The sequence below is a fragment of the Xiphias gladius genome, chromosome 18, assembly GCF_016859285.1.
Source record: "Xiphias gladius isolate SHS-SW01 ecotype Sanya breed wild chromosome 18, ASM1685928v1, whole genome shotgun sequence".
NCBI lineage: Eukaryota > Metazoa > Chordata > Actinopteri > Istiophoriformes > Xiphiidae > Xiphias > Xiphias gladius.
In genome coordinates this window covers 15,595,451-15,616,256 of record NC_053417.1, presented here as the reverse complement: position 1 = coordinate 15,616,256, position 20,806 = coordinate 15,595,451, and the positions used below count along the sequence as shown (strand labels likewise).

At 42.5% G+C, this 20,806-nt stretch overlaps 1 protein-coding gene across 2 annotated transcripts; it reads right to left on the bottom strand.

Moving 5' to 3' along the window:
• Positions 1 to 931: 931 nt before the first annotated feature.
• On the bottom strand, positions 932 to 20,472 carry hoxc4a (homeobox C4a). Of its 2 annotated transcripts, XM_040152044.1 has the most exons (5): positions 20,126 to 20,472; positions 16,940 to 16,981; positions 10,831 to 11,185; positions 1,392 to 1,539; positions 932 to 1,045 (listed from the first exon to the last, which is right to left on the bottom strand). In XM_040152044.1, the coding sequence occupies exons 1-5, from the start codon at positions 20,373 to 20,375 to the stop codon at positions 1,025 to 1,027; spliced, it is 816 nt and encodes a 271-aa protein (XP_040007978.1). In that variant the 5' UTR covers positions 20,376 to 20,472; the 3' UTR covers positions 932 to 1,024. The 2 variants fall into 2 exon arrangements, with proteins under 2 accessions (XP_040007978.1, XP_040007977.1); XM_040152043.1 differs by lacking the exons at positions 16,940 to 16,981; positions 20,126 to 20,472 and adding an exon at positions 11,706 to 13,624.
• Positions 20,473 to 20,806: the final 334 nt, after the last annotated feature.

Genomic DNA, 20,806 nt, shown 5'->3' with positions numbered 1-20,806 from the left:
CTGTTGATAACAATATAACATACAGGGGTTAATGGATACTTAATAAGGCCTACAGTGACCTTAGAGAGTAAACTGCGCTCCTTAACAATACTCCACCAGACTGGGAGAATCTGGCTTCCTTGTTACAGGCTTGTTTGTAGCATCTAAACAGTGATGTTTTTATATTACAGTGAAAAATAGAAAGAATCATTAGTGAACATGAAAAAATGCATTTTTGTTTTATGTATTTCATTATTATTTCCCATTTATGCATTTTTCTTCTTTCTTTTTTTGTAAAGTTTAATTTGACACTATGTGATTATACCCTCAAAATAAACTTAACTTAGGAGACACAATGTAATCGATTGATTGATTGAAATTTATGTAATGACTGTGTTCAGAAACAACAGAAGCTAGTGTGATGATATTTTCTGATTAAGATATATTCACTCAGTTGCAAAAGTGCAGTGTACGAGAAGTTTTGGTGCAGCCTGCTCACTGAACCGTTTCGCTTTCGAATATTACTTTGCCTGCAGGAGTGGAAAAGCAAACAGCTATGAGCATGACATGGACATTTGTTTAACTCTGTTGCAACATTAACACTCATCCATGCACTTAACAGAGGAGAAAGAGCCTTCACATCGGATGATTGTACTTTAGTGCGTTAAAAATGATGCAGGTGACACATTAAACATATTATTAACCAGTTAGACTTTTGGTCTGTTTGTAAATGTTGTTATTAAGTATGAAACATTTTTTTATTGTGTGTCTTTTTTGTAACGAAAGTTATTTAATTTCTATATATACTTAAGGTCAGATATCAGTGTTAGAGTTACTCAGTTATAGCTTTATAAAGTAAAAGATTAGTCTGTAATAAATAAAACCAGAGTTACCAGTTTGTTCAGGGTCACTTTTCTGTGGATTCATCCGGAGGAAACTTAGTCCAGAGTGGCAGATGGTGACTAGACTGCAGCTCCTGCTCTTGATGTCCACCTTGCCCTTGGCATGGCAGTGAACCAGAGGCTCCAGTGGGCTCTGAAACTGTTCAGCTGGGTTCAGCCTGGAACTGACATGAGCAGAAGAGGTCGTGTTTGGCTGATTAAATTCTGCTTCTTGGCCTCCTCCACCTCCTCCACCTCCTCCCTCATTGTATCCCCCGCTTAGTTTTGGCACTTGTCCAGAATTCATAGTCAAACTGTTGCCATGCAGCTGCAGCTGGGGGGGGGGCAGACTGTTGGGGGTCCATGGTCCCAGCTCATCAAACTGTCTCAGATAAAACCAGGAATCCCTCAACAGTAGTAAAGTCTGGGACTCCTGTCTTTCTAATATCCGATCACAATTAACCGGACTGTATAAAGGCATGTAGTGATGAGCAGCTGGAGTAACCATGTGAATATTTGAATAATATTTACCAGAAGGGTGCCGTAGTCACGTGCGGCCGTCCTCCAATGACCGAGCTCTGGAGTTGCCGAGAGATCCACCTGCAACTTGGGGCGCCCGAAGCAGCTTCTGCGATATTTCCTCAGACAACATTTCGATGAGCAGCCTGCGTTTCTTGACCTAGGGATTTAAAGAGAAATGTCATATAACGGAACATGAATAGACGCTAACGACTGTGTAATCGGTGTGGGAGAAAAGAGGGAGATGTTTTTAAGGGGGGGGGGGGGGATTACAGAGATTACATGTGTGGTGAGGAACGTCTCATTTGAAATTGAGGTTATTTCTTGTAAAATTGTAAATCTCTTGACAGGACGCGTTCTTTAGAGGCTTGCGGCTGCACGTCCAGTCCTTCCTGGTGGTAGGTTCTTATCAAATGCAACGCGACGAGGTGGTCCTACAATAAAATGCGCCTCTGAGCTGGAACAATGTTCTGGACAAAAACGGATTATCGACCACAAATCCTTATTTATGCTGAAGCTTTCGCGATCTAAAATGCCAACAAATAAATAAATACATAAATGAAGAAGTTTCCTTCCTGGGTATGTTTACCCAATTTAACACAGTTGTAAATAACAGTAGTTATTGCCGTATTCCTGCTGCTAGCTATCTATTGACATTCTGCTGTAAGGCTGCTTTTTGCCTGTAAAAGAAAAAAAAAATACGATTGTCATAACTTTGTTTGCAACTAATTTAAGTGTCCGTTATAAATCGGCGGGTTTTCCTTTAAATAACAGCGTACGCTCCTAACTGTCGGAGTGGAAGTGCAGCTTTGGCTCAATAGGATTCAGAGGGAGTGGTCAAACAAAGGCTTGACAGTCATTGCCACACACAGACAAAGGAGGCAATCATTAGAGATTTGTTTTTTCGTTTTTTTTTCTATAGGAAGATTCACCGCATTTGCATTCATCAGGCATCACTGTACAGTATCAAGTGTCCCCCGTCTGTGCCTCCGTGGACATTTTTGAGGGTAAACATCCCGCTTGCTGCTCGGCTTAATGGCCAAAGCAGGGGGAGATGTTCAGCTCGTATGTGCGCCTGTGGGCATTTACAACGTAGAGCACACACGACACCAGGAACTTGGAACTATAGCAGTGAAGGTGCAAAGTATTTTAATAAAATATACATTTTCAGACTTCATTTAAAACCCCCATAATATTTTTGGGGCATCAAAGTGTGGCCCCATTCAATTACACTTTGGGGGGAAAAAATCTCATTAAACACGACTACTTAAATTCAACAAAACACAAATGACTGCAAAGTGGATAAATAACTAGAACAACGAATCTATCACAACATTTTAACCAGGGCAGCCAAAAACATCTTCCAAAATGACAAGGTTCTGCGGGCTGTAATGTAAGCATATTCGGTGGCAGTATCAATCATAGTTGAACCAGGCTTATAAGTTCCTTCTGGTGTTTCACTACAACAAAGCTGTCGAGAAAACCCTCTTTAAATGTCTCTCAGAGGTGATGGATTATGCACTCAGGGTTGCATAGCTTTTGAAGAAGAGGAGCCTTCCCTCTTTTCCGTTTCACCCCTGCTACTGCCAACATCACTGAGGTTTACCTGAGCCTCCCGAGAGGAGTCAGGTCCTATGATTTAAAAAAAAAAAAAAAAAAAAAAAATTATATATATATATGTGTGTGTGTGTGTGTGTTTGTGTGTATGTATGTGTATACACATACACACAAATATATATAAACACATACCTATAGCTATAACTATATATCTACATCTATATATACACATATATGTATATATACATATATGTGTGTGTATATACATACATATATTTATATATATATATATACATACATATATATACACACATATATATACATATATATATATATATACATACATACATATATATACACACACATATATATACATATATATACACACACATTATATATATAAATATATATATAATATATAATGTGTGTATATATATATATGTGTGTGTGTGTTTGTGTGTGTATGTATATGTATATATATGTACATACATACATATACATTAATTATTTTAGTTTTGAACAGTTCCTGGATTAGAACTGGACATAATACAATTACAATCAGAGTATGTGTTCTTGGTAAAACCACAATCAGCATTAAAATGTCCTGATTTTATTGTAATTATTGATTAAAATTTAATTTTGATCGGAGAGTGAAAACGAGGTAATGACTGTGGCCACGTTTAATCCTTTCACCTTGTCCATTAAAAATGATAGTTGAGTGCTAAATATCTCTACAGTCAGTCTCAGTATATGGAGACAGTACACAGAGCAAAAATAAGTAGGAATTGAAAGATAGTGACATCTGCTTGTACAGCAAAATCTATCAATTATTATTATTGCTGTTGGTATTATTACTATAAACAGGTGAATTGGTCAGTACACATCAGGGCAGGACTGAAATGGGGCAAAGTAATTAAATTCGTTTTGTTTTCCCTACCTCACACCCTTGAACACACTCTCTGGATTGGAGATAGAATCTATGATATACTAGCTCAGCAAGACCATAATTTAGCTCCTCTGCGCCTCCACCACAATTCTCCGTGAACTCTGTTTGAACCGCCTCGGTGGCAATAAATCATTTTTCTCTCTCACACAAAAGCGCGCCGGTCGCTCTGGGTGTCAACCCTTTTACAATTCCTCCTTACCTTCTGCGCTCTCTCGCCTGCTGACACAAACAGCCAAGGAAATTGTCGATAAACTTTTATTTTTCATACCATAAACGTACAGGGAAAGCGGTACTGGGGAGTGGGAAATAGCCGCAACTGCGCACTGGCGGGCAAAGCTGGAGAAGGCAGCACAATTCTTACATTTTTCTTTTTCGTTTTCTATGAATTATATATTCCTTTCGCTTAAAAAACATAATTGGTTTTCAGGGCTCAACAAAAGCACGGATCAGTTAATGTATTTCCAGGGGACAGAGCTGAGCAGATAAGAGGAGACTGAGAGAGAGCTGGGGAGAAGACGTTAATGGGCAGAGGATGCTGTCGGTTAAAACGGTGCATACAAATGGCGCTGTCTTGGCAGAGCAGGGGGAAGATTTATGGGCCCGGTGCCCTATATTGCTGTAAACAATGCAGAGTGAAATGAAAGGACTAGACTTTGCAGACTGCACTTCATAAGTGAGGAAAAGACACACATTGTCAATTCCCCAAACAAGCCCTGACTTTTGCATAAGCATGTGCATTAACATAGTGTATTAATTTGGGCCGGCTGTGTGCCACAGCCCACTGTAAATCCTGGCCTGTCTGTGGAGAGCGCATGCAAGCCTGCATCCCACAGCTCTGGGCCAAGGACGCAACATCTCAAAGTCTAAAACTTGAGCATACGTTTTGTTTTTTCTACACAGGAGAAATATGTTTTTCGGGATGTCTGCAGACTTAGAACAAAATAATGCTGCAGCAGAAAACCAGATACATTTTTTTTCTTTTCCACTGCGAAATCTGCTCTACAGGGTGTAGAATAAGTGTTGACAGCTTGTATGCATGCTAACTATTTAAAAACCAATTCTGTTTGTTTCTCAGATAACACGAATGAAAATACAGACCTGTTTTACTACAAACATTCCTGATGTAAACAAACCTGCAACAGAGTCAGAAAATATTAACGTCTTAGCTTCATGGCTGTAAATATTCAATTTGGGGGAGACAGCAGGTTTCAGTTCAGTGTTTTATATTTTGGAAGTGGGGTGAGCCTTTCGTTTTTACATTTTGATGATATGTGACATTCAATCAGCTTTTGAACCTTCTCTAACACTATGCAAGGACGTGTCTACACGTAACTCCCGGCGCTGCAGCAGCTGCTCTCACAGTGCGCAAAGTCCACGGTGACTGCGCTGCAAATGCAACTGGTGGCCACACACATACACCGGAGAATCGTTTTCAGAGAACAAATCAAGTGAAAGGCGCGTTTCACTTAACCTATACATAATTGTGGATCTATAGTCTCAGCATCCCGTATTCGGATCATTTCTGCCGATGAAGAGTGAATAACATAATCATAACTCAATCCAGTGACTGTCTGGGCCCCCGGTGACACCTTGAACGGAGGAAAATGACTGTAATTTCGAAGGTCCTCAACGATGCAGCAAATAGGCTAATGAAATATTCCTCACCGAGGCGTTATGATGACATAAAGTATTACTGGCAAGTTTACCCAGGCCATCATTTCCTGTGCGCTGGGATGCTGAAGTCTACAGTGGGGTATCAGAGTGTTGCTCCGAGCCGCTTTGTCGGGCCCTGCTTGAAATGTTTGCCAGCTCCGACAGTAAATCATTTTATCATGTCTGATGGAGTTTTAAAATCTAGTTTTATGTAAATTCGTTTAGCTCTCCCTTTACCACACACACACACACACACACACACACACAGAGAGAGAGAGAGAAAGAAAAGACATGGTGCATCTGCTCCCCAGAGTGAACGGATGGGAGAGAGATTTACGGATTTATGACACACCCACTGCTGGTCAATGCGAGAGAGCCTCTCTGTCCCTGGAAAATAGCAGCGTGACCCCTGTTTCAACTCTCAGCCTTTATGCAGCTGCCATGGCTGCCGGTTAAACACACTACACCGTAACAATACACTGGCCCCGGACCTTTCGTTACAAAACCAGAGTGGGTGAAGAAGACACTCACCTGAGACGAGTGGAAAAAAAACCAAACAAAACAAAACATGTGCAGGTACTTTAACCCAGTGTAGACCATAACAGCAGGTAATAAACCAGGCCACAGTCAGAACAGCTGATCATTTCTGTTTCGTATTTGTTCAAACATTTCGATGGCTGTTTGTGTAAAGTCTTTCTACCTTCCAAGAGAGAGAGAGGGAGAGAGAGGGCCCTTCGCCCGAGGTGCTCGTAAATCACAGGGAGCCCGCAGCGGTGCGGCGTGAGCTGAAAATCATGTGTGATTCAACAGTGTCAAGTCAGAGAAGAAACCAGTTAGAGCTGAGTAAGTGCTGAGGAATTTAAACACTGAACTGCAAACACATAAAATACACGGTATTCCTGCAAGGTTGCGGGGTTAACAATAACTACCGCCGTGCTACAGGTTCAGCTGGAAGCAAAAGGCCCGCATAAAGCTACACGGCTGCACGACAATTTAAATAAAAAGAGTTTATTTTACACTTTTCGAATTGTACTCATTCATAAAAAAGACAAAAATAGTCACGGATATTATTTTTTTTTTTTTCATCCATGTTGATCTTCTGACAGGTAAGATTACGGAACTTTGAAGTTTATACATTTAATGAATTATTTGCTTGCTTAGATCGGACGAGAACAGAAAAGTAAACGTATAAAGTATACAATGTGCGCTTCCATCCTTAAATGTTATGATGATAAATATCTCTTTAAATATTTACAAAAGTTTCCGCTGTGTAGAGAAGGAGTCTGCGCGCATTGGAGCAAAGTTTAATAACACAAGGCGAGATTAGACTGATTTATGGCTGACAAACGACGTGAGCTTTTGTTTAAATGATATTTTTAAACCACACATTTTGTTTATTCCCACAATAAATCCAACAAGGCCTTATATGGGCCCATCAGTTCAACCCTTGGCAAAGTGAAGGCGACGAAAACACCGAGAAATGAAAATCTACTTCACGTACTCGATTTCTACTTTACACAAATCGTCCATTACACGAGATCAAACAAAAGGGGCATTCTAGGGTGTAACGTGAGCTACACCTGTAACCTGGGACACACGCGGAGGAGGAGGAGGAGGAGATCATCGCATACACACGACAGACACTGGGATTAGCTGTTTGGCTCTCAGTGCCAACTGTTTACCTTGGAGGACCGGCTGTCTAATATTTTTTTTTCCATCAGTGCTGAATATTTGCTCCTGGCCACACACGAGAGACCAACCCTGTGGCTAAGCGCATCGAAATAAGAGTATTATAATAAATTCAAGGCTGCTGGCGACGAGAACACTGAGTAATTTTTTTCCAAATGAACAGAAAAACAATCACAAGCTAGGCAACATCTCGTTTTTTTTTTTGTCAACATCGCTCACATTCTGTGTTTTTGTTATAATCATGAAGTTCTTGGAGCATTTTGCAGTAAATATTCATTTCTCAGCAGAAAAGCTACTTAGGTTACATCTGTGTCCTCTGAGGGGAAATTTGCACCTGGATGGAAACAAACGTTTCAGGAAGGAGTGGAGTCTCTGTGGAAGGTCTGCGAGGTTTTCGTGACTACAAACCTGAAGGTTTCTGTCCATAAACTGATGCCAGTGACCAGCTGTCCCAGTCCTGTCAGAAACACCTAGCTATAATTGGCAGCTTACTTTTGAATGGAAGTGCCAACCTGAGACCAGTCATTCTCTGAAGTCCCACAGAAGTCATGTGACCGCACAGACTCTCTGGGGAACGCAACTGGTGCCTGGTAACCCCCCCCCCCCACCACCACCACCACCACCACCAACCCCCCCAGACAGGTTCGGAAAAGCTTAAAACACGCAGAACCAGATTCACGCACGCCTGGCATAACCATTGGGAATACTGTAACCATGTCAACTTTCAGCTGTCGGTGCTTGAATTCCGGTAAAAGTTCCCACGAATCTTGGACAGCTCGGTTTGGAAACGCAAGATGCTCCGGTTAAAGAGGGCGCATGTTTGGAAGTCCTGCGGTTCTGCTCGATGCAAAGACGAGGACTGCCCGAGAGTTCAGCACTGTCCCGGGTCACTCTGGTAACAAAGGGAGCAACACATTCGGTGATGTCCCACGAAAAAAAAAAAAAAAATCCACAAAGAAAGCTATGGAGGGTAAGGCCGGGCGGGGTGGGGGGTGGCGAGAGGGCGCACACAGAGAGTACACGTATAGAGCGTGAGTCGGGTCACAGGGTTGGGGAGGTCGGCCATCCAGACTGAAATGAGCCTAATGGGACAGAAAATGTGTCCCCGAGGTGAACTCGGCCTTCTCCCACTTCGCCCCCAAACTTCAATAAAGTACCCTTTCAGCCTCGCGACATGGAGGCGACAGGGCCTCGAAAGGGACCAGAGGGATGCTGCGACTCTGGCGAGCACATTAATTTCTCTAATCTGTCCAGCAACATAAAGGCCTCTGGATTCATTTTTCAGCGCCCTCTCACCGCTATTCTAGTGCCTTTCCAAAGCCACGTCCAAAAAGCAGGTTTTAACCGCTTTGGTCCAGTTAAAATGGCTCATTTTAAAGTCCGGTTTAACTATCACTGTTAAGAATGATGGTGGAGGCTACGGCCTGGTACATAATATTTGGTCGGATCAAAACTGGCTGTTGTCGGAGTTGTTTTGCAGAACATAACACAAAGCTCCGTATCGAAAGATTGATGATGGAGAATACCTCTTCCCTTTGTGCTCCTTCGCCCCCCACTACGCAGGGAATTTTATAAGGCCTATTCATGTCACAATTTCAATAATCTATCAAATTCTTGCGCGTCTTTGGGTTTGAGGTTTGATGTTTAAACTGAAATCCTTCTGCAAAGATCTGTCAAAAAAAAAAAAAGAAAAAGAAAAAGAGGAAAAAAAAACCTTAAAAATGAATGGGTCTGCGTGAGAGAAAAAAAAAAAATCTTAAGGCACTTCAGCTGAGGGGAGCTGTTTGGATAATGTTTTGTCGAACTGTTGTATCAGTCCAGCTGGTCTACAGTCGTAAACAGTCCTGTAGTGTGCTGGTCCTGCTGCCAGATGAAGGGCGCACGATGACGTCGCCGAGAGATGCGTTTAGCGCCGTTTTTTGAAACTGTAGGTTTTTTTTTTTGCATTTCTCGCCAGCTGCTGCACACTCCGGCGGCAGACTGCCCACCGGGGACACGGCATGTAAATGTGGCAAAAGTGTGTATACGAGCAGAAAGTGGGAGAGTGAACACAGAAGAAAAACACCAGCATTGCTCCCCATATGGTCAGGGCACCGCTACAGAGCCTGATAACAAAGGTCAACTCCGCCATCCTGACTGCGATATTTAACGAAGACCACACGACTCATTATATTGAATCTACCTGCAACTCACGACGTTATTTTATTTTCTTTATTTTCATTTTTTACATTTGAAAACTCAGTCGCATGGCGCAGTGTATTATAGAAAAAGCAGGGCAACTACTCATAGGTTACAAAATGAATAAGAATATTTTCACAACAATCTATAACCTCTAACACATTGCAAATGTCCTCTAAATTAATGGCATGCAGCTTTGTGTTCAAGTCAGGACGAAGGAAGCGGAGGGCTTCCACTCGTGGCTCGGGAAGAGGCAGTGCAGTGTGGCGTGGAGGGGAGAGGAGAGGAGGAGAGGAGAGGAGAGGAGAGGAGGAGAGGAGAGGAGACGAGGGCCTCGGTGGCTTGTCCTCAGCCTTAGCTCGACGCCCTACAGGCTGACGAGGTTGCACGTAATGCAGAGCGCAAACGATTTCCTTTTCAGATTTTTAGAAATAACTTCAGTCCATAATGAGTGAGGCCTTAACACACACAGACAGACAGACAGACACACACACACGCACACGCACACGCACACACACACACACACACACACACACACACACACACACACACACACATACGTACATACGTGCGCGCACACAGGCAAACAGTACACACTGTCTGTACACGTCGCTAATTCAAAGACGCAAAAATGAGCTGCAGGCTTGATAAACACAGTTTGAGAACACAGTGACTCTTGTTTCCCCCGTGACAATGTTAAAATATTCACAGAACTGTACAATTTTAAGGAGACTCCTCCAAACGGCCAAATCCAGAGATAAAGACCTCATCTCGCCTAATATGACGTTCGACCAAACGTATATAAAACTAGTAGACACTCACTGTTTTATTGACCAATATGATTAGCACAAGAACACTAAACTCCGTTTATTGCATTTCACAATAATCTGCTTTTTAACGGTCTAAACACAACATCAACACCACAAAACTAAATTGTAAATCAAAATCCTGTTTCTGAAATACACGAGGTAATTCACACATTGCTATTATCCTAAACATACAAGTTCAAGATCAATGGTGTGTTCCAGCTTTTTTTATACCAAAAATAACTATTATTATATTGATTTCCTTCCAGTGTTGCTTGAAATAAATAGATTGTGCATTTCACCTTGGGCAGCAGGGCAAAAGAACGGCCCACAATAACATTTTGATAAAATGTATATTTTTTTTCTACTTTTTTTTTCCTTCATTCAAAACATTTTTAATAAAAAACATCATTTTAATTGAGCTTCAAATAAATTAAACCCTGTGTCACGTAAAAATAATTCATCGGTATTCGCAGTAATCCATGCTATATAACATGCATTTTATATAACTTTGGACTTAAAGGAAACCGCACAAGATAGCTACGAAAACAAAATATATAATTGTTCTATAAATAACCAGTTCTTTTTCTACCCACAATCCCACGATTCGTGGTTTTATAACCTGGTAATATCCTCGCCATGCTGTGCTCCGGTGAGTTCGTCGGGGGCCCCAGTGTTAGTGGCTGAGGCAGCGGCAACAGCGCCGGCTGCTGAGCTTGTGCTGGACCCGGAGGAGGAGGAGGAGGACCTCACTTTGGTGTTCGGGAGCCTGTGATCCTTTTTCCATTTCATCCTGCGATTCTGAAACCAGATTTTAATCTGTCGCTCGGAGAGAACCAGGGTGTGGGCGATCTCGATGCGCCTCCGCCGAGTTAAATATCGGTTATAGTGGAATTCCTTCTCCAATTCTAAGACCTGCTGCCGGGTGTATGCTGTCCTAGACCGCTTGGGCTCCGTCCCATTGTAACCCGAGTTCACTGGAAAAAGGAGAAGTGGGGAGAAAAGGGAGACAGAGAAGGGAGGAAAGGAGGGGTAAACAAGAATGGCCTCAACTGAGATATGGCTAGAAAGATTTATTGGGTAGGAATGTTTGGCTGTTTGAGAAATTTAAATGGGAAGTTAAGAACTTCTCATCGTAATGAGAGGACACTCACATCCAGCTATGAGCTAAATTATTAATGCAAGATTACAAAGCTCAATTTTTTTTTTTTTTTTTCCTTATTCATTTCTCCCCCTCTCTCAATCGCGCAATACATAACAGCAGAAGCCACATGGTGATACGGCTGCCCTGAGTATACCTCGGCTATAAAATTTATGGTGGGTGTAATTACCAATGCCGAGTCGTAAATCCGCCTCAATTGTGCCATTTCAAAGGCTTCCCTGCTATCGGAGCAGGGGCTGGCAACGAGATGGGAGTCAGAGGGACTGATAAAGGGAGGGAAAGGGAGAGAGGAGCTCGAGGAGTTCAGGGGAACCATAAACACACAAGTTGCCTACCAGTGCTGACGTGAATTTTCTTCATCCATGGGTACACCACGGGCTGCTTGGAGGAGGCTGTGCTGTTTGGATGCTCCGGGGTAGCTTGGTTGCAGGCGGAGGTAGCGGCCGGTGGGGTGGCGGGGGACATGGATAACTGTGGGGTTTCACATGAAGCAGGTTGCCCTTTCCCTGTCAGCAGGTGCGCGGAATGGGGTATTCCATGTCCCCGTGGCGTGTCAGGTTCGGGGATGCTTGCACAGTTATACTGGCGCTCTTGGTAGCTCGCCCGCGGAGGATATAACTCCTGGTGGTGATGCTGGTAGCCAGTGTCCCTTGCGCGGCTGTAATACTCTGGACTGTGCTCGGGGATGTAGTTATTTTGCGAATATTCCTCGCATGGAGGAAATTTCGGATCAATGTAGTTAGACTCCATCAAATACGAGCTCATGATCATTAATTTCTGGAGTGGAAAATAATTTTTCTAGCTTTGTCGTTTTTCTGCTCCATAAAGCCCTCCTACTTGCGAGCAGCCCTGTAAAGTTACTTTTACCACGTGACCCACTGGCCCAATAGCAGAGTAAGAGGTAGTTCCCGGATAAGGAACCAGAGGTATTTAGCATACCTACAGTCGCCATTGTGGGCACAAATCGCTCCCTCTCTCTCTCTCTCTATCTCTATCTCATTCTCTCTCCCTCCCTCTCTCTCGCTCTCTGGTCGTGTTACTAAGGCAATTGATCTTGGGGACAAAACTAGTAGCTAGTTGCTGATGAAGGAAAAAAATAAAACAGGCAAAATCCACTGGTCTCAATTATTCAAGGGGACAATAGGTGGTTTGCCAAGGATGAGGCACAACAATAGCAAACCAATCATTTTCTTAGCCTGCACCACTTACATAAAGGTTATCTGCTAATTAATGAAGGCACAGTCTTTACTAACAGCGCTTCAGATGTGAAGCAGGTTATCGTCCATCAATTCACTTGAGAGAATTAGAGCTGCATCACTTCTGTGAGGTGATATTCCTGAAACCATCTCAGCACTAATATTTAAAAAGGTTCACCGTGACTCTAAATGTCAGGGAGGTGAGAGGTGGTGAGGTGCTCTGGAGGTCTGTTTGATTTCAGAAAACAGGCCTGGCAATTTATGAAGGTGGAGAAAGGGTGGACAGGAAGAGTCAGACTGCCTAAACAAAAGCCTTCATTCAATTACGAGACATTTGACTGGTTGTTCCAGTCTGTTCTTTAAACACCTGGGCCTTCACATTTTAATTGACTATTGATAACTGTAAGAAAAAGAATGGGACTAATTTAGGTAGGAATTCTTAATCTGACAAGCATATGCTTTTTGAAGCCGTCTTGAATGTCACAGCAAGAACAACAACAACAAGAGCAGAATAAGATGATAAGAATTAAAAAAAATCATGATGGTCTTAGTCTATGGTCCAAAACTGTGTAGCCTGTGAAGAGTGTGACACATGCCTTAAACCTTAAACAATAACTTCTAATTCCAAAAGAAACAGCAGTTAGAAAACAGAGGCCTTCTATGTATATGATTCAATGTCATTATGACCATTTTGATGTCACCAGCAAAACAGTGGAGAATAAGGTGAGAAAATGTCATAGATACAACACCGAGTGGTGAAACACCAAAACCGATGTCACAGACTAAACAACGGAGGAGGGGGGGGCCCGGCCAACAGACCAGACTAACAACATGCTACCAATGTGACATCAAATGACAGCCAACGCTGAACAGTGCCACTGTGGTGCCACTTATCTGACGACTGCGCAGAGCAGCACCATCATGGTGTTACAGACCAGAGAGAAGCGGAAAAATTATGATCTGCTGACTTAACTGCAGTGGACTAGTACTGTGTCACAATCAAGTTAAGTTCAGTCTGGTTGCAGACCAGAGAGTGGCATTTCGGAGCAGCAGTACACTCTCACATCTTAGTAACTGAACAGTTTTCCTACAAGCAGCGCAGGGATGCCTTGCTTGTAGATACCAAAAAAAAAAAAAGAAGATAATTTAATAAAGGCAACTGAAAACAAATCAGCGTTTAAGTTCTGCTCCTGGCTGCATTCTTTCCGTCTCCTCCTCGCTCTCTGTCTCTACAACACTCGAAAGTCCTTATCTTTTACTTGCAAGACATGTTGTGAGCTTTGTAACAGCCCAAATAAAAGCACACAAAGAATAAGCAAATGAAATCTTAAGAAAGAAAATGCTGAGAGGAAGAGTCTGAAGAATCCGACGTATATGTACAGAAATAAATGCAGCTGATTTGTATACAGTCATGTTTGCAGTATCCTGTACATCTATGTTTTAAACTACAGTCCGACTTATTTAAAAAAAGGAAAAAAGAAGAAAAAAAACAGTAATATTTCAGTCCAGCAGCCATTTGGAAATCCAGCTTCCAAGTGTTACATGCTAATCCAAGCTGAGGCACTGACCATCGGCCCCATTACTGGGGGTATGTTGTTATATTGTAAACTGATACTGCCTGGTTGTATAAACTTGTCATGTGCTGCAGGCTCCTCATTCTTATCTCAGAGTCAGCTGTGGTCAAAGAGAGGGAGAGGTTAACTCCCTATGTAACAGCTCAGCAGCCTCCAAAAACACCCAGATGGATTTTTTTTCGCTTTTTCCTTCGTCTTCAGTCGTGCACAGAACAGAAGCAAGGCCTAGTGCACAAGTCGACCTATTGGCCAACAGCATCACACATTGGAAGTTAACGAATGTAGCTATTTCCACAGCCATAATTACATAATGTGGTTAAAAAACGACGTGAAATAGCAGATTTCTGGCCGCCCTGTTTGTACAGAATGCGCATGACATTTCTATTACCTCTAGCGAGGATGTTAGGGCGTTTTATAGAGCAATAAAAACCGTAAATCAGTCACTTTTAAACAACCCCTGGTTCCTAACGTGTTTTACAGGATCTGACACAGTAGTAGCCGCGGACTGCACACATGGGTTTACTCTCTGATGGCCTGCCGATTCAATCTATGGCTGTCTGGACTATGAATACATTTTGGGGCGATGTTATTGCGCTGCCATAGGGTCTGGGTGTAGGTTCTATGTGCGGCAGGAAAAGCCAGAGAGACGCGCAGAGGAGCAGGAGCAGAAGAATCCATTTGCTGGCGTGGTATTTCAGTTGCCCATGTATTCCTGTAGAGACGTATTTGCGATTGGTTGTACTTCACACAAATTCGGTTCTACAGGGTACATATAGACAACTAATGTGTTTCAGGTTACAGACTGCAGGGGCGATCTCTCAGGCGAGCCTCTGTGCAAGCAGGCCCTCATGTCTGTAACTGGACTGGCATGCATTTGAGAGTGGTGTCATAACAAATATCCAGGCTGCAATAGAGGAGAAATACTGCACAAAACGTGCGCCAAAGCGGATGCTGTTTGTCAGGGTTACTCAAACACAAATCAACTCTGCTCTGCTCTTAATACATTCACAAATGACAGAAACTACTACTTTGGCATCTTTCCCCCTAAAAAAAAAACAACAAAAAAAAAAACATCCGTGCGTACACAAAGAGTCTGTGCACACACACGTACACACGTCGTGTGCAGAGGACACGAGGGTCTCTTCTCTCAACATTCAACCTCCGCCTTTGAGGTGGCTCCTATATGAATATTCGGGCGCAAACACGGCGGATACAAAGGGACGGCGTGACAGCACAGATGAAAAATAAGTTTCTATTGTTCCCAACCATTTCTTCTGCTTGCTATTACCATACTGACCGCTCGGTAACCTTTCATCCTGCCACTCTGGAAGCTAATGAGAAAAGCCTCGGATGAAAAATGCAACATCAGACATGTGACCTGTTTTTTTTGGGGGGGGGGGGTTATTAAAAACAGCAAACATGCTCAGATTGTGAATCAATGGAATTGATTACAGTGGAAATGCACAGGGGGACTTCAAACACTGTCGAACCACATCTCAATCCAGGTTACGTATTTACCCACGTGCACTCCGTGTGTCAGTTTAATAGATTGTTTATTTATTTATTTTAGAACAAAAACATCCTAAGCAAACAAACAGTGAACGGACGAGGAAAAAAAAAATCTAGCTCTTGTTCATCTGGCTTTGTGCTTCATGTGTTCATCTAAACACATGCTGTTCGTTGCGCACCCAACCAATGCGAAAGAGCCGCACGCACACCACACACTCCCTCTCGCCCCATGCGCACCGGCGGACGCATTTTAATATTAGTTAGACAGCCTGACCCGCGTTTCACCCCTCGCGTTTGACTGGTTCCAATAGTTCACTGCCAAGGATTATTGATGGAGAGACAGCAATGAATTCTTTCTCCCTACAAATGGCTTTCAGATCGTGCACCTAGTTCAATAACTAGTTATAATGTAGAAGTACAAAAAATGAGGCCCGCAGGCGCACTAATTTGATGTTTCATTTGTTCATATGAGAAATTGGTAAGCTCTCCCCTTTCCCTGCAAAATAACAGCAGTACAAGCGTGTACACACATGTACATATGTAAACAAAATAAATCTGTGCGAAACTATTTGGAGGTGGTTTGTTCTGTCCACGTGTGGCTGTTTTTAATTTGGTGGCCCAGCAGCATCTGACCTGGATGCAGACGGTGCAGCAATATTCCGCTCCCTGATGAAAATGGTTATGATTGCGCTTTTAATCAAACCCTTAACCTAATAGCCTCTACACGTTTTACTCTCCCCAGGTGTAATAACGTTAGGCTAGATCGTCCAGTTAAGATTAAAAAAAAAAGTTTTAATGAAGTGCAGACAGACTGGAGACTAGTTGGGTATGAATACCCTCTAAAAAGCAGCAGCCAGGGGAGCAGAGGTGGGTTTAGATACTAGGTGCCCCACAGAAACCATTGGTTGGTTTGCAGTTCATTACAGCAATGTTGGGGTTCATTAGAGCCATACCGCAGTGTTAAAATCCACTTCACCTGAGCAACAAGAGTGCGACTGACTGTTAACGAGACCCAAATAGATTGTAGAAAGACAGTAATGGGAGCTGGACCTGTAGTTTTCGTTAAAGCATCTCATGTCTGAAATGGAACAACAACTTTATTCAACACCGCGATAGTTAAACCGCGGTCCTTCCCGATATAAACACCAGAATCCCTAAACACATTCGTTAAGAGTGCAGGCATCAGTATCGGTGATGTCAGTGGGGCCAGCTGTTTGCCTAAAGCCAAATAACAAACTCCACCATGACTAAAGCCAGGTGGAGAGGCGTGGGGCGATGGATAACACTTACTGATCAATCCACGGTCCCACTCATTGTGACCCGACGCACTGTCTGAAAAAATAGAGAGAAGAAACGAAAATTAGATAAAGAAAGGTCCAAAAATAGTCCTCCTTTTTTTTTTAGATTGTATTTATTTATTTATTTTGCACTGGGAACTGGAAAATTGAAATTCTTGAAAAAGATGGTACAATTTGCTGAGTTATTTTCTTTAGGATTATCCACATAATTAACTGAGCAAGTACTTGTACAGTCACATATATCAGGCGAATCACGCTGAAATTATTTTTAACCATTGTGTGTAACATATTTCGTTTTTGTGCCATTAAAATATTGCTACCATACCATAAAAGCGATACTAATAAATAGAAAGAATCAAATGAAAAAACATTAGCAACAAATGATATAAATAATGATCGAACTGGAATTCATATTTGTTATACTCAGAATTATTTTTGTCAAGTTTACTGCAGTTAACCTCAGGGCTTTCACGCTCGCAATACGAACAGTTTTGATGTGTTGCGTTATTATTTCACCGTAATGATCCCTCAGCCTGTCCCTTTGCCTCTGATCTCCTCTGCTGTCTAGTCTCATTGAGGGGAGGCTGCCCTAGAAAAGCTCCGACACATGTGAGCTCCTGCAGAACTGGGCCCGGGGACTGGCGTGTAGGACGGGTCATTTCCAGGCAGTAAAACTAAATTTAAAAGCATTTTGGTTTTTCCTCGGGCAAGAGTTCTATGAATAGAAATCCCTGGACTTCAACGCGGCTGAATTATGGCGAACAGTCAATAAAATTAAATATATATATATATATATCTTTTTAAATCACGACTTTCTCCTCACATTGTAAATAAATTCGGGCTGCGTTGGAAAACGATGTCATGGCACTTTATGGTTCGTATTCGGGCTCAGACAAAGGGAAGTCTGTGCTCACCCGGAAATGACCTCTGCGGGTTGAATGATGGCAGTGTCAGCTCCACAGGTCAAAGAAAGGGACACAAGAGCACAGAACATGGCAGTGAAAGCGGATGTTTAGACTGTTTCACTTTTGCTGCCGTAACATTGGATCGTTTTGAGCAGGAGTGTCTTCATTTAAGTGTGATTAAACAGCGTCTTTGATTCAAGGCGCAGGTGACTGAGAATGAGAAAGTCGTGAGAATAAAATAATTTCGATTACAATAAGGGTTCTGCTACCTGTATGGAGATGTAATATCACACATCAAGTCTGTGTATAGTTTATCTGGAAAGAGAAAATATTTTATATCTTTTTTTTGGCGGGGGGGGGGGGTCTCTCCGTTTTGGATTCTTTTATTTTTATTTGGGAGTTTATGATGATGATTTTCTGCACCTGGCAACAGTAAACGCGAAAAAACTGGGGAAAATAACATAAAATCTGGGGAAGAAAAGAGCACTAATCGATGCCATGGCTTGGACACATTGCCGCCACTGTGTTGTCGCCCGCACAGGAGCATGTTACACAGTGCCCCCTATTGGAAGTGTATAATTGATCATCCTGCACACCTGAGAGCAAACCTGTACAGGCCGAAAGTGTAATTCCTGTCAAAATGTTACAAATACGCACAGGCTATTACAACAGAGTGTGTGGCTTCACACGGTGAGACAGACGTGAAGGTGAAGTAACTGAGTTGCTGTTCAGCCCCCAGTGCCTTTGTACACTGAACCTGAAGCCTGGAAAGTCATAATTAAAAATAAGAGTTGAACTCGAAACCTGTTTCAATTTCTGTCACGTTTAATGCTTACACGAGGATCTGATACTGCATCTCCGGTGCACCTTCCTCTGTCAGCTGAGCTAAACTCAGCCGAACAACACTTAATATTAAAATTAGCCATTTGCAATTCCACACATTGACCAAGAAGAGAATTTTATTTCGCGGCTGAACTGCTTTCTAAGACATATGGGCAATTACACGTTGTGCCCTATAGAGCGACAGAATATTATCAAGCCTATAAGATCACATTGCCTCATCAGTCTCCAAACTGATCAATTCACTAATATCTGCCTCTGCAAAGTAAGAAAGGGGCATGAAGGGGGGTTGTTGACTCAGTGCACAAAAATAAACAAACTAAAAACACAGCAAATATTATTGTATTGTAGAAGTAAAATATGCATTTTCTGCAGCAGCCCTGTCCCCAGACCCTGTTCATCAGAGGGTTTGAGTTTGGACGATGCCACAATCACATTGGAAAGTACCCTTGAATCAAACCTGCCCCTTGGCCCAGATATGACCCCAAAACAACAGGAACTCATGGACGCAAACACCAACCTCATGTTGAGGTGAAACAATGAGCTGAAGCCTTTTAATCAGGAGGTTTTGATATTTTGAAGCCCTTTTGATGGATGCACACGTTATTTTAACCCATAAGACACCATTTGCAGGTTATAAGTCACCTTCTTTCTCCAACAAATTTTTTCAGTTACACACTCTCTTAAACCAAAGCCACTGTACCAAACTATAAGACTTGACTGAGAATAACAATACTTATTACTATTATCGGTTTTTTTTGTTTGTTTTTTTTTTACATACAGGTAGGTGTGCAAGAGAGAGAGAGAGAGAGAGTTAGTTCGTGTGTGTTTCCGAGAGACAGGGAGAGAGAGGGTGGGGTGAATGGTGAAGCTGGACGCCAGATGATTTTTGATTGCCCTCACTGACTTTATTTTCCTCGCCTGCCTTTTCTTTCATATATTTTTCTTCTTCTTCTTTTCTCCTACTGACAGGATGCATAGCAAACTCTTGGCTGCCACTGCGTCTCCAAATCTGTTGCGAGGCACCACTAAGAGCATTCCGTTTTTTGATTTTATTTCTTAAGATTAAAATCTGGTACAAACACGAGGGTGTTGATGCGCAAAAATAAAAGCCTCATGACAACCCAATAATCATGATCGGGTATTAGCACGTATTATCCCGTTTCTGCGGACTAAATATGCAACACCGAATGTCTTATAGAATATCCCGAAATGAACATTTTATTCTAAAAACATATTTTTTCTATGGTTAAATAAAAAAAATAAAATAAAAAAAATGCACAGTCCCTATCAATTACTAGGCTTAAATTTGAAGTGAATCAGTTTAACAACCATGCAGTCAAAGTCCCACTAACATAAATTGAAACAATATATTTTCACGGCGAAATAACTGCACAGTGGCAGGCCCGTAGGCGAAGTTAAAAGCAACTTACTGCAGCAGCTCTCGATCCTCCGCACCACCCGACTACGCAGTCCGGAGAAAGGTACTGCATCCTCACTGCCACAAAGCCCTTTCTTCCTCAGATAAGGGGAAGCCGGCAGCTGCGATTCCGGACAGTTAAGATTATATATGATGTGTATATATCGAAGGTTTGTCAGCTCTTCCAGGCCATAAAACCCACTTAAATGACACCACGTGCTTCCCATGCACCATTCACAGGCCCTGCTCGGGGCAATTGGCATATGTAACCTTGTAAACTTTAAAATACCCTAAAAGAAAGACATACAAAAAGGGATTCAATACATTGTCCACGTATAGGTTAGGCCTAACAGAGCGCAGAGAAAGTGGACGCTGCACTGACCGGTTCTCATAACCGTCAAGGAAGTTGAATAGGAAGCTATAAGTTTGAGAGGTGAGTTGATTTTTATTTTCTTTAAGCAGAGCTAGGTAGAAATTAGCTCCTAACCTTGGGCTATACTGCGTCATGCTCTTCCTTTCTACCAAAGCTGTTGCTGAGCACAGGCACCCAGCAACCGGTATCATTTCGTGTCCTCGGTGCTGCCAGATAGTGTTGTTTCAACCACAGTGTAACGATGCCGGGGTTAAAGAGCGAGGCGGTATCAGAAAGTGGCCATATGGCCTCGACCGTGAGGGCGCGTAAGTCCGCGGCCAC